The sequence below is a fragment of the Conger conger genome, chromosome 16, assembly GCF_963514075.1.
Source record: "Conger conger chromosome 16, fConCon1.1, whole genome shotgun sequence".
NCBI classification, from domain to species: Eukaryota; Metazoa; Chordata; class Actinopteri; order Anguilliformes; family Congridae; genus Conger; species Conger conger.
Genome location: NC_083775.1, coordinates 34,807,904 through 34,822,814, shown reverse-complemented (window position 1 = coordinate 34,822,814; position 14,911 = coordinate 34,807,904). Strand labels below are relative to the sequence as shown.

Sequence of the window (14,911 nt, the reverse complement as noted above, 5' to 3'; positions counted from 1 at the left end):
AGAAATTTTCAGGCAGAAAATTCTTTGGCAATTTTGTAAGCAGGACAAATATGACTTTAGGCAGAGTTAAAGTGCATCTTGAATTACCATTGATCCTCTGAAATTAAATCCTGCAGTGAGGAGAAGACAAACCATACTGAAAAACGATCTTGGTTGTGCAATGAAAAGTGTGTCAAGACTGCAGCAGTTGTCCGCAGTAAGTTGATTTTAACGCCCGTTTCCAGTTAATAGTAATAGTAATAGTATACCATTAACCCCCCCAGAAATCTGAAGCTAAGGCTACAGCTGAAAAAGCTCTCCAACCCGTCCGTGGTTCTGGTCTCTTATCGGCTCAGTGGTCCTGGTGTATCCCAGAAAATCTCACACGTGGCTTAAAACAAAGGGAGCTGAGAGCAACATGCCAGATGAGCAGCTACCCGGAAAGATAAATCAAAGAAATAAATAGTTCTTACACAAGACACATGTCAGAAACAGTTAAACTGCGGACTCGGGGTACATTTAACCTGCCAGTAAGCCATTTTGGAGACGCAAACTGGCCCACATACACTGCTTTCCTCCAGGCCCGTGTCTCCAAAGGCCAGCTGGGCTTGCTGCACCGACACAGAGCCTTCAGAATCCAAAAGAAAATGCAAAGATGAAAAGGTAATGGCCCCTCTTGCCAAGGGTTCAAAGGGAGAGTCCTAGGAATGGATTCTGAAATGAGGGGGGTCAACCATGCGTCATATTTACACAGGAGAGAAATAAAAGTCGAGGGAGGGGGGAGAACTGGAGCTCAAATTCCTCCAGGAAAAGGTATGTCCCAACGGAGAACCAAACCAAATTCTGCTTTTTTGTTTCGCTTCCCATAAAAAAATAACAAGGGTAGAAACCCCCCCCCCCCTAGCTGTGTCCATGTACAGTAATTTACATATAAGGCCATTTCATTAAGCACTCAATAAAGGAAGGGGTAAGTGGTGAGGGTTTCGGCACAAGAGCGAGATGGCATGAGCTGAGGCCTCTCCCGCCCGAGAGTACCGCTAAGGTCACACCACACGCCTCTAACACGCAGTCCACATGCCTCTAACACGCAGTCCACACGCCTCTAACACGCAGTCCCCACGCCTGTCCCACACCCCCGTTAACGCTGTTTTCACGTCAACTCAACAGAGTCAACCGGCTTGTCCGTTCGCCCTCCAAGAGCACGTCCAAATGACATTTCCCGAAGCGAATCGGTCTGCCAGTTGCCTTGAAGAACTGGTGAGATTAAGGTGGTCTTTGTCTTTGTCCACGGAGCTGTCACGGGGTTCCTCACATTTTCAACAGCTCGGCGTAGAGGAGCAGCACAGAACTGGAGAGTAGCTTTCAGCGTTACCACCATTTCCTTCCAGTTATTGCTCAGGAACGCCCATGCATTTCAACACGCATCTTCTTCCCCATCGCTTTTAAGGCAAGCTTTGCTGAAAGACGAGACTCCAAGGGGAACATCTGACTGAGTTGATGATGCGTATTGGCCAACCATTATTAAACATTTTATTACCGAAAGTCAAACAATAATCTTCATCATTTTCCTCAGTCATCACCAATCACATGATCTTTCTCAGTCGTCAGCAGTCACAGAATCTCAAGACCTGCACACCAGCTCGTTCATGCAAATACCTCATCAGCCAATCACGCGTAAAGAACTCAACGCTAAAAAGCATGCATATATGGTCAAGAGCTTCACTTGTTGTCGAGACCAAATATCAGAATGGGGAAGAAATGTGGTCTAAGTGACTTTTGTTTAAGCAGTCCCCTGGCTGCTATTGGAAAGACACATACAGGCGTGACAATGAAATGCTCACGGAATCTCCACGCCAGACCCTCAGGACCCCCCTCCCATTATCTGCTGCTGAGCCTGGCTGTTTCATGAAGAATACCTCAGGAAGAGGCACGTTTAATGGGACACATTAAAAGGGCCGGTGTACTCTGGCACTAAATTTCAAACTCAAAATTTCAATCAAGCTGGGACAAGCTTTGCATGGCCAACAGCATTCAGCACTCACAATGGACCTCTTCCATAACAGGCAGATTTCACCTCTGTAGAAGCCTACTGTCAGGTTGAAGCTGTTGATTCCAACATTTTGACATTGTTACATTTTTCTATGTGCTATAAGAGCTGAAGTGCACTCCCCCGTCACACCACAAAAGCTTTAGTGAAGAGTTGCCAGTGGGCTTGACAATTGGTGCAAACTCAAGTGTTAACATATCATATAAAAATTCAAAAAACTGAAAAAAGAAAAATAAAAGAAAGATATTTTTGGTCCTTCTTATGCTTGTGCATCTGTGAGAGACAATAGTACAGGTGATTGAGGTGAACCTTAGGTGGTTAAACTGGTGCAGCTCCCTTTGTCTTAGTGAAGAAAGTAAAATGCTTGCCACAGACGCATCTCACCACAGTGCAGTACCCATGGAGCCAATAATTCCTCCCTCTGCTTCCGATTATGAGTGTTCTACCATCACCCGCTAACAATGTGGCGCACGGTCACAACTACCGGACGGGTGAAACCGGGGTCAACGGTAAACCGGTCCGGAACGGTCCATTACCAGTTTAAACCAGTCCGGGACAGTCCACTGGCCCGCAACAAGGGGGGGGGGTGAGGAGGCCGCTCCAGGAAGTGGTGCTCACCCCTGAGGGTCAATAGCACACTGAGCGGGGGCACCGAAGCCTCTCCACACCCGCCACAGGGGCATCGCAGAGACCGAACGGCACGCGCACGGACTCCCACGGCCCACGGGATCCCCAGGACAGCTCACCGATTTCCCCAGGAACAAAAATACGCCTTACCCTGCGTGCAACAGAAACACCCACCACCAGGGGGAACCCTACACGAGCGCTCCGTGAAGGAGTTAGACTCAGATTTCGGAGTTTGTTCCTTCCTGGTGTTCGCGCCCTCAGTGCCAGGGTCAGGGGGACGGGGGGATGGGGGACGGGGGACGGGCTGGCCTTTACTTCACTTCCAAAATGGAGGGGTTGGATTCCATGATGGCAACGATGATGCGATCGATGTAGTCTTGCAATCTGTAATTGATCTCCTCTTGCTTGTGAATGGCTTCCATTAGCTTCGAAAACAAAAACACAAGAAGTCCCCTATAAATAGTGCACATTGATATTCCCAGTCTTTGTAAACTATATGACATTGCAAAATAGATAATAGTGGATTTAGTGTAAATAACTAAAAAGCACCCTTTATAACAACATTTCCATGTACACTATACGTTTTCTTCAACAAAAATGTTTTAGAAAGAAAATTATTGTTCAGGTAATTGAAAGAGACTAGCTACTGTGCCAAGACAAAGTATGTGCCCCCTTATTTCATGTAATGAAAAAAATATATATATATCACCAATGTGAAAAATGTAACTTTTTCAACTTATAACTGGTCACATCAGTTTTATAACGGCAACCGAATGGTTATTATAATTTGCTATTAGTCTTTCATGTCACTGTGGAGGAATTTAAGTCAATTTTTCTTTGCAGAACTGACTTAATTCACACACATTAGGCACGTGTTTTTAGGTGACTGCTTTGTTTGGAAAGAAAGCCTGCGCCCGCTTTCTGGATGAGACTGAGGGCCCCAGACGCGACTGCTGGGGCGCCAGATTTCGGCGGCCGGCGACGGAGACGGTCCCCACCTCGTCTCGCGACACGGAGTTGATCTCGGCGGCCAGCGACTCGGAGAAGGACGCGGCGAACAGGTTCTTGGCCCCCTGGATGCTGAGGGTGATGATCTGACCGTTGAGTTCGTCGTTCTGCTCCTTCAAACCTCGGTTGTCCTGTTGGGAGGGGGGGGTTCCACACCACAGAGTCGGCCAAACGAGGAGTGAGCCTGTTCCTTTTACATTATTACATTATTGGCATTTGGCAGACGCTCTTATCCAGAGCGACGTACAGTTTATTAGACGAAGCAGGAGACAATCCTCCCCTGGAGTAATGCAGGGCTAAGGGATGCCATGCCCAGGGGAGCCCTTAGGTGTTCCTTTGTGCTAGCAGCTATCAGACCACCCAACCATAGCTCCACCAGAGAACAGCATGCACAATGCACACAACTCTTGGACGACTTTCCTGCCATTACTGCCATTTCATGTGTCGCATTGTCTATTCAAACTGAATAGACAATACTGAAACGTGGCTCTCACCTGAGAACACGGCCACCCCGGCTGCCCTTTCCTCTGCCTTCTCTTTTTCCCACACACCCAGATCCTCTGGCAGAGGAGGTGGCACAGGTCTCCTAATCTCATCCTCATGGAGATCTAGTGTCTTCTCCTCATCCCTCTCCTTCTCCTCTTTTGAATTTCATGCGGTTTCTGTTACTCTGCCGTGCAAACTGTTTATCATTGTTGTTTATCGCCCCCCGGGTCCTCTGGGGAACTTTTTGGATGAGATGGACATCCTCCTCAGCTCCTCACCTGTCAATGACACCCCCCTGATCCTCCTGGGTGACTTCAACCTCAACTCAGAGTCCACCCAGTCTACCTTTCTCTCCCTCCTCTCTTCTTTTGACCTTACCCTCACTCTTTCCCCTCCCACCCACAAAGCAGGCAACCTTCTTGACCTCATCTTCACAAGGAGCTGCACAACAACCAACCTCTCTGTAACACCACTCCATATATCTGACCACTCCTTCATCTCTTTCTCTCTTCCACTCTCCTCTAACACCCATCCATCTCTCCCACCATCCACTGTCACCTGTCGACGGAACCTACGCCACCTGTCTTCCTCCACCCTCTCATCTACAATCCTCTCCTCCCTACCATCTGCGGAGTCTTTCTCTCGACTGTCTACCGATGATGCGGCTACAACTCTCATGTCCTCCCTCTCATCTTCCTTTGACTCTCTGTGTCCCCTCACCACCAAACTAGCTCGGGCCTCCCCCCCCAGTCCCTGGCTTTCTGATGCTCTACGAGCTGTCCGAACCGAACTGCGGGCAGCGGAGAGAAAATGGAAAAGGTCCTGTCTCCCCAGTGATATGGCTTCCTTCCATGCCCTCTTATCATCTTTCCATTCCTCTGTCTCTCTAGCTAAATCTTCCTTCTTTCACTCGAAAATTAACGCGGCCGCCTCTAATCCCCGCAAACTGTTTTCAACTTTCTCCTCTCTTCTGGCCCCCCCTCCCCCCCCACCCCCCTCATCACTCACACCTGATGACTTTGTCTCCTTCTTTGAAAAGAAGGTCGATGCTATTCGCAATTCCTTCTCCCAACCCTCCACCCCTGCTGACCCTCCTACCCTCCCCAACTCCCTAACCTCCTTTTCTCCCCTCTCTGACGCCGACACGCTGAAACTCCTTACTTCCCACCGCCCAACCACCTGTCCTCTTGACCCCATCCCCTCTCCCCTCCTACAATCTATATCTGAGGACATTCTCCCTTTTCTCTCCTCTCTAATCAACACCTCCCTCTCTTCCGGCACCATGCCCTCTTCCCTGAAGAGGGCCAGAGTCACTCCCCTCCTCAAAAAACCTACTCTCGATCCCTCTGCCCTGAACAACTACCGGCCTGTCTCTCTTCTTCCCTTTCTTGCTAAAACCCTGGAACGGGCGGTCTGCTCCCAACTGTCCACTTATCTTCTCCACAACAATCTCCATGACCCCAACCAGTCTGGCTTCAAGAGTGGCCACTCCACTGAAACCGCCCTGCTCGCGGTCACTGAGGCACTCCACTCTGCTAAAGCAAAATCCCTCTCCTCTGTCCTCATCTTCCTCGACCTGTCGGCCGCCTTCGATACAGTCAACCATGAGATTCTGCTCTCATCGCTGTCTGGGATGGGTGTCACAGGTTCTGCACTCGCTTGGTTTTCCTCCTACCTCTCTGGTCGCTCCTACCAGGTGACTTGGAGGGGCGCACTCTCCGACCCTCAACCCCTACGAACTGGAGTCCCGCAGGGCTCGGTTCTTGGGCCTCTCCTCTTCTCGCTATACACCATGTCTCTTGGTTCTGTTATCTCTTCCCACGGCTTCTCTTATCACTCCTACGCTGATGACACCCAACTCTTCATTTCCTTCCCCCCTGACACCCAAATCACCACACAGATCTCTGCCTGCTTGGCTGATATCTCTGCATGGATGACTTCCCATCACCTGAAGCTCAACCTTGCCAAAACTGAGCTTCTTTACATCCCTGCTAAGTCCTCTCCGTCAATCGACCTCTCACTGACTGTGGAGGACTTTGTAGTTTCCTCCTCCCGTACGGCAAGGAATCTTGGGGTGACTCTTGATAACTGCCTCTCCCTGGCTCCACAAGTATCCTCCACTGCCAGAACCTGCAGGTTCTTTCTGTTTAATATACGCCGCATCCGTCATCTCCTGACGGAGAAAGCCACCCAGCTCCTAGTCCAGGCGCTCGTCATTTCCCGCCTGGATTACTGCAACTCCCTCCTAGCCGGTCTCCCAGCGTGCGCCATCAAGCCCCTCCAGCTGGTCCAGAATGCTGCAGCCCGCTTGATCACCAGTCAGCCCAGGTCGGCTCATGTCACCCCGCTTCTCATTGGCCTCCACTGGCTTCCTATTGCCGCACGCATCCGATTCAAGGCCCTAGTGTTGGCATTTCAGGCTGCTAAGGGGACTGCCCCACACTACATACAATCCCTGATCACTCCCTACTCCCCAGCTAGACCACTCCGGTCTGCCAGCTCTGGTCGCCTTATGATTCCCTCTCTACGGGCACCTGGCGGTCGAGCTGCACGTTCACGCCTGTTTTCCGTTCTGGTTCCTCAGTGGTGGAATGACTTGCCTACCACTGTCAGGACAGCAGAATCCCTCCCCCTATTTCGATGCAGACTCAAAACACACCTCTTCAAACTCTACCTTAGTCCCCCCTCCTGATTTACCCTGCCCCCCCCTTCTGATACCCCTATCCCTGTCCAACCCCCCCCCCCCCCCCCCCCAAAAAAAAAATGATGATGACGACTATATGTTTAGAACAGCAGTCCAGGTGTATTTTTCTAGTTCGGGATGTGATGCTTTGACTTGTGGTAGAACCTATGCACTTGTAAGTCGCTTTGGATTAAAAGCGTCTGCCAAATGACTAAAATGTAAATGTATTCACATAGCTATTTATTATTAACTATCACTCATGTTTCATGTGCTATGCTGCTATGTCACACAAGCCCCCCCTCCCCCCCATGGGGATCAATACAAGAATATCTAGCTGTATGAAGAATAAATAAATAAAATAAATGAAAATGAATAAACTCAGGTCAGAGCTGCTTCCTGGCTCTGCGGTGGAGCCCAGCAGCGGTGGGAGACGGGCCCCGCAGGGCGGGGGGGGGCCGCGGGGCGGGGGGGGGGCGTGGGGGGAACCGGGGCGGGGGGGACCGCGGGGAGGGGGGGGTACCGGGGCGGGGGGGACCGCGGGGCGGGGGGACCGCGGGGCGGGGGGGGGGTACCGGGGCGGGCGGACCGCGGGCGGGGGGGTGGGGGGTACCGGGGCGGGCGGACCGCAGGGCGGGGGGGTGGGGGGTACCGGGGCGGGGGGGACCGCGGGAGGGGGGGACAGTACCTGCTTCAGCCTGCGCACCTCCTGCTCCAGCTCGGCCTCGCGGGTGCGGGTGTGGTACTCCTGCAGGCCGGCGCTGGCCGAGCGGCCCGTCCTGACCTCCACCTCCAGCTTAAACAGCTGCAGGAGCTCCAACTGCTTCCGCAGGTCCTCGATCAACTGGGGGGGGGAGCTCAGCATTAACGCGCTCATACGCGCACACAGACATTAACACGCTCATGCGCGCACACAGACATTAACGCGCTCATACGCGCACACACAGACATTAACGCACTCATACGCGCACACAGACATTAACGTGCTCATACGCGCACACAGACATTAACACGCTCATGCGCGCACACAGACATTAACGCGCTCATACGCGCACACACAGACATTAACGCGCTCATACGCGCACACACAGACATTAACGCACTCATACGCGCACACATACATTAACGCGCTCATACGCGCACACATACATTAACGTGTTCATACGCGCACACAGACATTAACACGCTCATACGCGCACACAGACATTAACGCGCTCATACGCGCACAGACATTAACGCGCTCATACGCGCACACAGACATTAACGCGCTCATACGCGCACACAGACATTAACGCGTTCATACGCGCACACACAGACATTAAGGCGCTCATACGCGCACACAGACATAAACGCGCTCATACGCGCACACAGACATTAACGCGTTCATACGCGCACACACAGACATTAACGCGTTCATACGCGCACACACAGACATAAACGCGCTCATACGCGCACACAGACATTAACGCGCTCATACGCGCACAGACATTAACGCGTTCATACGCGCGCACAGACATTAACACGCTCATACGCGCACACAGACATTAACGCACTCATACGCACACACAGACATTAACACGCTCATACGCGCACACAGACATTAACGCACTCATACGCACACACAGACATTAACGCGCTCATACGCGCACACAGACATTAACGCGCTCATACGCGCACACAGACATTAAAGCGCTCATACGCGCACACAGACATTAACGCACTCATACGCACACACAGACATTAACACGCTCATACGCGCACACAGACATTAACGCGCTCATACGCACACACAGACATTAACGCGCTCATACGCGCACACAGACATTAACGCGCTCATACGCGCACACAGACATTAACGTGCTCATACGCGCACACACAGACATTAACGCGCTCATACGCGCACACAGACATTAACACACTCATACGCGCACACAGACATTAACGTGCTCATACGCGCACACAGACATTAACGCGCTCATACGCACACACAGACATTAACGCGCTCATACGCGCACACAGACATTAACACACTCATACGCGCACACAGACATTAACGTGCTCATACGCGCACACAGACATTAACGCGCTCATACGCGCACACAGACATTAACGCGTTCATACGCGCACACAGACATTAACGCGCTCATACGCGCACACAGACATTAACGCGCTCATACGCGCACACAGACATTAACGCGCTCATACGCGCACACATACATTAACGCGCTCATACGCGCACACAGACATTAACGTGCTCATACGCGCACACAGACATTAACGCGCTCATACGCGCACACAGACATTAACGCGCTCATACGCGCACACAGACATTAACGCGCTCATACGCGCACACACAGACATTAACGCGCTCATACGCGCACACAGACATTAACGCACTCATGCGCGCACACAGACATTAACGCGCTCATACGCGCACACAGACATTAACGCGCTCATACGCGCACACAGACATTAACGCGCTCATACGCGCACACACAGACATTAACGCGCTCATACGCGCACACAGACATTAACGCACTCATGCGCGCACACAGACATTAACGCGCTCATACGCGCACACAGACATTAACGCACTCATACGCGCACACAGACATTAACGCGTTCATACGCGCACACAGACATTAACGCGCTCATACGCGCACACAGACATTAACGCGTTCATACGCGCACACAGACATTAACGCGTTCATACGCGCACACAGACATTAACGCGTTCATACGCGCACACAGACATTAACGCGCTCATACGCGCACACAGACATTAACACGCTCATACGCGCACACAGACATTAACGCGTTCATACGCGCACACAGACATTAACGCGCTCATACGCGCACACAGACATTAACGCGCTCATACGCGCACACAGACATTAACGCGCTCATACGCGCACACAGACATTAACGCGTCCATACGCGCACACAGACATAAATGCGTTCATACGCGCACACAGACATTAACACGCTCATACGCGCACACAGACATTAACGCGCTCATACGCGCACACAGACATTAACGCGCTCATACGCGCACACAGACATTAACACGCTCATACGCGCACACAGACATTAACGTGCTCATACGCGCACACAGACATTAACGCGCTCATACGCGCACACAGACATTAACGTGCTCATACGCGCACACAGACATTAAGGCGCTCATACGCGCACACAGACATTAACGCGCTCATACGCGCACACAGACATTAAGGCGCTCATACGCGCACACACAGACATTAACGCGCTCATACGCGCACACAGACATTAACGCGTTCATACGCGCGCACAGACATTAACACGCTCATACGCGCACACAGACATTAACGTGCTCATACGCGCACACAGACATTAACGCGCTCATACGCGCACACAGACATTAACGCGCTCATACGTGCACACAGACATTAACGCGCTCATACGCGCACACAGACATTAACGTGCTCATACGCGCACACAGACATTAACGCGCTCATACGCGTAGCAGGGCTGCCAGTTCCATCCCTCAATGTTCACTGATTAATCGGGTCAAATCAGCAAAGTGTTGTCCCCATTGACCTTTAGTGTGATAATAAGTGTTCACTGATTCATCGGATAAAATCAGATGGTGCACAAGTGCGGACTCTAACCTCCTGTGTACACTCCTTCTCCTTCTGGCTTTTGTGTCTCTCGTAGGACAGCTTGTCGGACACTTTCCTCTGCACCTCCAGCTCCTCGTTCAGTCTGTCCGCCATGGCCTCGTTCTCATCCTGCAGCTTCCTCTTCTCCTGTGGGGACGGGGGGGATAGCTCTATCAGGTTTTTATCAAAAAGAGGCTATCCATCAGCAATAACTGCAACTATAGCGACGTAACCATCCACACTGATGAACGATAACGTTCTGCAAATAGTCTCCCGGCTGCGCCCTGTAAATTCAGATGGATTTGGATTGGCTGTCTGTGTTTTATCGTTCGTAAAGCTGGAAAAACGAATCGCTCAGAAAGTGACACAAACGATGTCGCTCCTCACTGTCCTTGTCGTCATAACCAAGGTGTGGACTCCGCCATCCAGTTTGAAAAGGACATTTACTGATTGTTCTTACAGATATAGTTCTTGGTGTGGATGGGGCTTAAGTTATTTGATAATTGTTTAGCGTGTGCGGACTGAAACACCACCATGCACTCCTTAAGAAAAGACTAAATAATGTTCAAGAGGATGAAGGGACACGGTGAGCTGCAGGCCCTCTTTCTCTCTCTCTCTCTCTCTCATCATTCCCTCTCTCTCTCTCTCTCTCTCTCTCTCTCATCATGCCCTCTCTCTCTCTAATCATGCCCTCTCTCTCTCTCTCTCTCTCTCATCATGCCCTCTCTCTCTCTAATCATGCCCTCTCTCTCTCTCTCTTTCATCCCCAAGACCAGACATTTCTTCCTTCTTTCCCTCCCACTTTCACTTTCCCTCCCACTTTTGTGTGTGTGAGTGAGTGAGTGAGTGAGTGAGAGAGTGCATGTGTGTGTAGGAGAGAGCGCGCGTGTGTGTAAGTGTGTGTGTGTGTGTGTGTGCGTGTGTGTGTGAGAGAGAGCGTGAGTGAGTGTGTGTGTGTGTGTGTGTGTGTGAGTGTGTGTTTGTGTGTGTGTGAGTGAGTGTGTGTTTGTACGGCTCTAACCTCCTCCAGCCTCTCAATGTTGACGCGCAGACAGGAGACGCAGGACCGCAGCTCATTGTTCTCCTCGTCCAGCTGCTGGAGCCTGTAAGCGAACCCGAACAGTACAGTACAGCAACCGCTACAGCCCCGCGATAACCCCTACACCCCCCCTGCTACAACCCCCGCTACAACCCCTACACCCCCCTGCTACAACCCCTACACCCCCCCGCTACAACCCCTACACACCTACACCCCCCCCACTACAACCCCTACACCCCTACACCCCCCCGCTACAACCCCTACACACCTACACCCCCCCCACTACAACCCCTACACCCCTACACCCCCCCGCTACAACCCCTACACCCCTACACCACCCCCGCAACTACCCCTACACCCCTACACCCCCCCGCTACAACCCCTACACCCCTACACCACCCCCGCAACTACCCCTACACCCCTACACCCCCCCGCTACAACCCCTACACCCCCCTGCTACACCCCCCCGCTACAACCCCTACACCCCCCCACTACAACCCCTACACCCCCCTGCTACACCCCCCTGCTACAACCCCTACACCCCCCTGCTACACCCCCCTGCTACAACCCCTACACCCCCCTGCTACAACCCTGCTACAACCCCTACACCCCCCTGGTACAACCCCTACACCCCCCCGCTACAACCCGTACACCCCCCTGCTACAACCCCTACACCCCCCTCCCGCTACAACCCCTACACCCCCCCACGCTCCCGGTACAGGCATACAGCCTCTGCACCCCAGTTTACTACAGCCTTTGAATGTCTAAGTGCTCTTACACTTTAAGAGGCTTCAGGCAGAAGTGTCTGCTGAATCAATATATTGGCATATAACTCAAGAACCTAATAAAAGCATTTATGATTGGTATTGTTTACATTGTAAAGTGGAATTCCAGCATTACACTTCATTTGTGAGTGCTGTACAAGAACTGTTCCAGTATGAATATTAGTATTCATATCTGTGAGACCCGGCTTCATTTCTATATCTGCTGCTCCCTCTCCTCACAGAAAGAGCAGTTCTGAAATCCACCACAAGGTGGCAGGGAAGCTCCATGATTCTGTCCCAGTCTTTTAGGCATTTAGTAGATGTATTGAGAGCATTTACACAGATCACCTTTCATACAATTCAGTAATACAACTGAATGAAGCTTTATAAGTTGTTTTATGCATACAACAGCAATGCGCTACCCGCAAACTGAACCGGGTTGCCGGTTCGATCGCGGCCTGGGTGTGTCGAAGTGTACCTGAGCAAGACACCTAACCCCAAATTGCTCCTGATTTATACTTAGTTGCAAAACCTTTTCAATGGACAAGTGGACAAGTTCACCAAAGGCAGACAAGTGTCGTGCGACAAAAATTCAAGCGTCACAGGACGTGTTGCATTAATACTTCCACGAAGGTCTGTGATGCCGGTTCTGTTGTCTCTATGGTAACAAGTTGCCAAATTTTTTTGGAACACAGCGTTGTTTTTTTAAACACAATGAATTGCAGTGTTCCATATGACTGTCCAATCAACACTGAGGCACGTGACACTTTTTTCAGTCAAAAATCATATGACATATGCAAGAGTTGGTGAAGAAGTATAAATCAGGCTTAAGTATTATGCTATGCATGGCCATAAGGTAGGCAAAGTATTTTTCAAAAGGTTTCAAAGCATGCAGGTCCAATGTGCTTTCCATGGGACGAGGCCCTGGATGCCACAACTCCCAAGGCAATGTCAGCATCCGGTAAAAAAAAAATGAACCACCTCATCCCTTGCCACCTATTTTAAATTCCTCTCCATTTTTAATACACAGCCATCATTAGTCACCTTGTAATTACATGTTGTTTTTATTGATATTGGCCCCAGCAGTTCTTTACAAGTGTATGCAAACATCTACTGCGCATGTTTACAGCTGAAAACCAACTAACTGCACTATTTGTATTTATGTTTTTAGCTACAGCTACCTTGTACAGTGTGTATATACTATTTTGCAGCATTCTGGTTCCAGTTTTAGCCCCACTTGCACAAGTTGAAGACCCATCAGAAGAGAGGTCAGCCTGGGATGGGACCTGAGGCTCACCTGGTCTGCAGGTTCTCCAGCTCCATGCCCCGGTCCCGCTCCAGCTTGCCCAGGGCCTCCTTCTGCCTGCGCACCTCAAACTGCAGGTCCTCCTCAGCCAGCGCCTCCTGCTCCTTCAGCTCCTCCTCCAGAGCATTGGCCCTGTGGAGGGAGCACCCGTCCAGCGTAAGGCGTGGCAATGCATGCTATAGAGTGGTAACACATGGTATAGAGTGGTAACACATGGTATAGAGTGGTAACACATGCTATAGAGTGGCAATGCAAGCTATAGAGTGGTAACACATGGTATAGAGAGGCAATGCAAGCTATAGAGTGGTAACACATGGTATAGAGTGGTAACACATGCTATAGAGTGGTAACACATGCTATAGAGTGGTAACACATGCTGTAGAGTGGTAACACATGGTATAGAGTGGCAATGCATGCTATAGAGTGGTAACACATGGTATAGAGTGGTAACACATAGTATAGAGTGGTAACACATAGTATAGAATGGCAATGCATTCTATAGTGTAGTAACACGTAGTAACAGTAACATGCTATAGAGTGTTAAAACATGGTATAGAGTGGTAACACATGGTATAGAGTGGTACCACATGCTATAGAGTGGCAATGCATGCTATAGAGTGGTAACACATGGTATAGAGTGGCAATGCATGCTATAGAGTGGTAACATGTGGTATAGAGTGGTAACACATGGTATAGAGTGCCAATGCATGCTATAGAGTAGTAACACATGGTATAGAGTGCCAATGCATGCTATAGATTGGTAACACGTGGTATAGAGTGGTAACACGTGGTATAGAGTGGTAACACGTGGTATAGATTGGTAACACATGGTATAGAGTGGCAATGCACAGTAATGAGTGGCAACACATGGTAATGAGTAACACATGGTATAGAGTAGCAATGCATGGTAAGGGCCCTAAACATCTCGGAATAAATTGACAAATAGTTTTGACGACAGTACACTATGTACCCCCAACTGGCTCCTGATGAACTGGTTGACGCCTTGCATGGCGGCCAATCGCCATTGGTGTGTGAGTGTGCGTGAATGGGTGAATGAGACGCATCAATTGTACAAGGCTTTTGATAAAGGCACTATATACATGGCAACCATCTACAACGTAGAAGCAGGTGATGGACTAATGTCACGTCCGGCCGCCTGTAGCATAGTGGTTAAGGTAAATGACTGGGACACCCAAGGTCAGTGGTTCTAATCCCGGTGTAGCCACAAAAAGATCCGCACAGCCGTTGGGCCCTTGAGCAAGGCCCTTAACCCTGCATTGCTCCAGGGGGATTGTCTCCTGCTGTCTGTTGCTCTGGATAAGTGCCAAATGCCA

General features: G+C 50.5%; 1 protein-coding gene across 1 annotated transcript in view; it reads right to left on the bottom strand.

The window, feature by feature from the left end:
- Nucleotides 1-2,941: 2,941 nt before the first annotated feature.
- The window catches only part of LOC133114189 (rab11 family-interacting protein 3-like), a 42,560-nt gene continuing 30,590 nt past the window's right edge, over nt 2,942-14,911 (bottom strand). Inside the window, exons 10-15 of the mRNA XM_061223358.1 lie at nt 13,569-13,709; nt 11,490-11,571; nt 10,478-10,615; nt 7,516-7,671; nt 3,652-3,792; nt 2,942-3,078 (exon numbers count right to left, since the gene is read on the bottom strand). Of these exons, the coding sequence (XP_061079342.1) occupies nt 2,965-3,078; nt 3,652-3,792; nt 7,516-7,671; nt 10,478-10,615; nt 11,490-11,571; nt 13,569-13,709 (772 nt within the window). The 3' untranslated portion in view covers nt 2,942-2,964. The remainder of the gene's footprint in view (nt 3,079-3,651; nt 3,793-7,515; nt 7,672-10,477; nt 10,616-11,489; nt 11,572-13,568; nt 13,710-14,911) is intronic.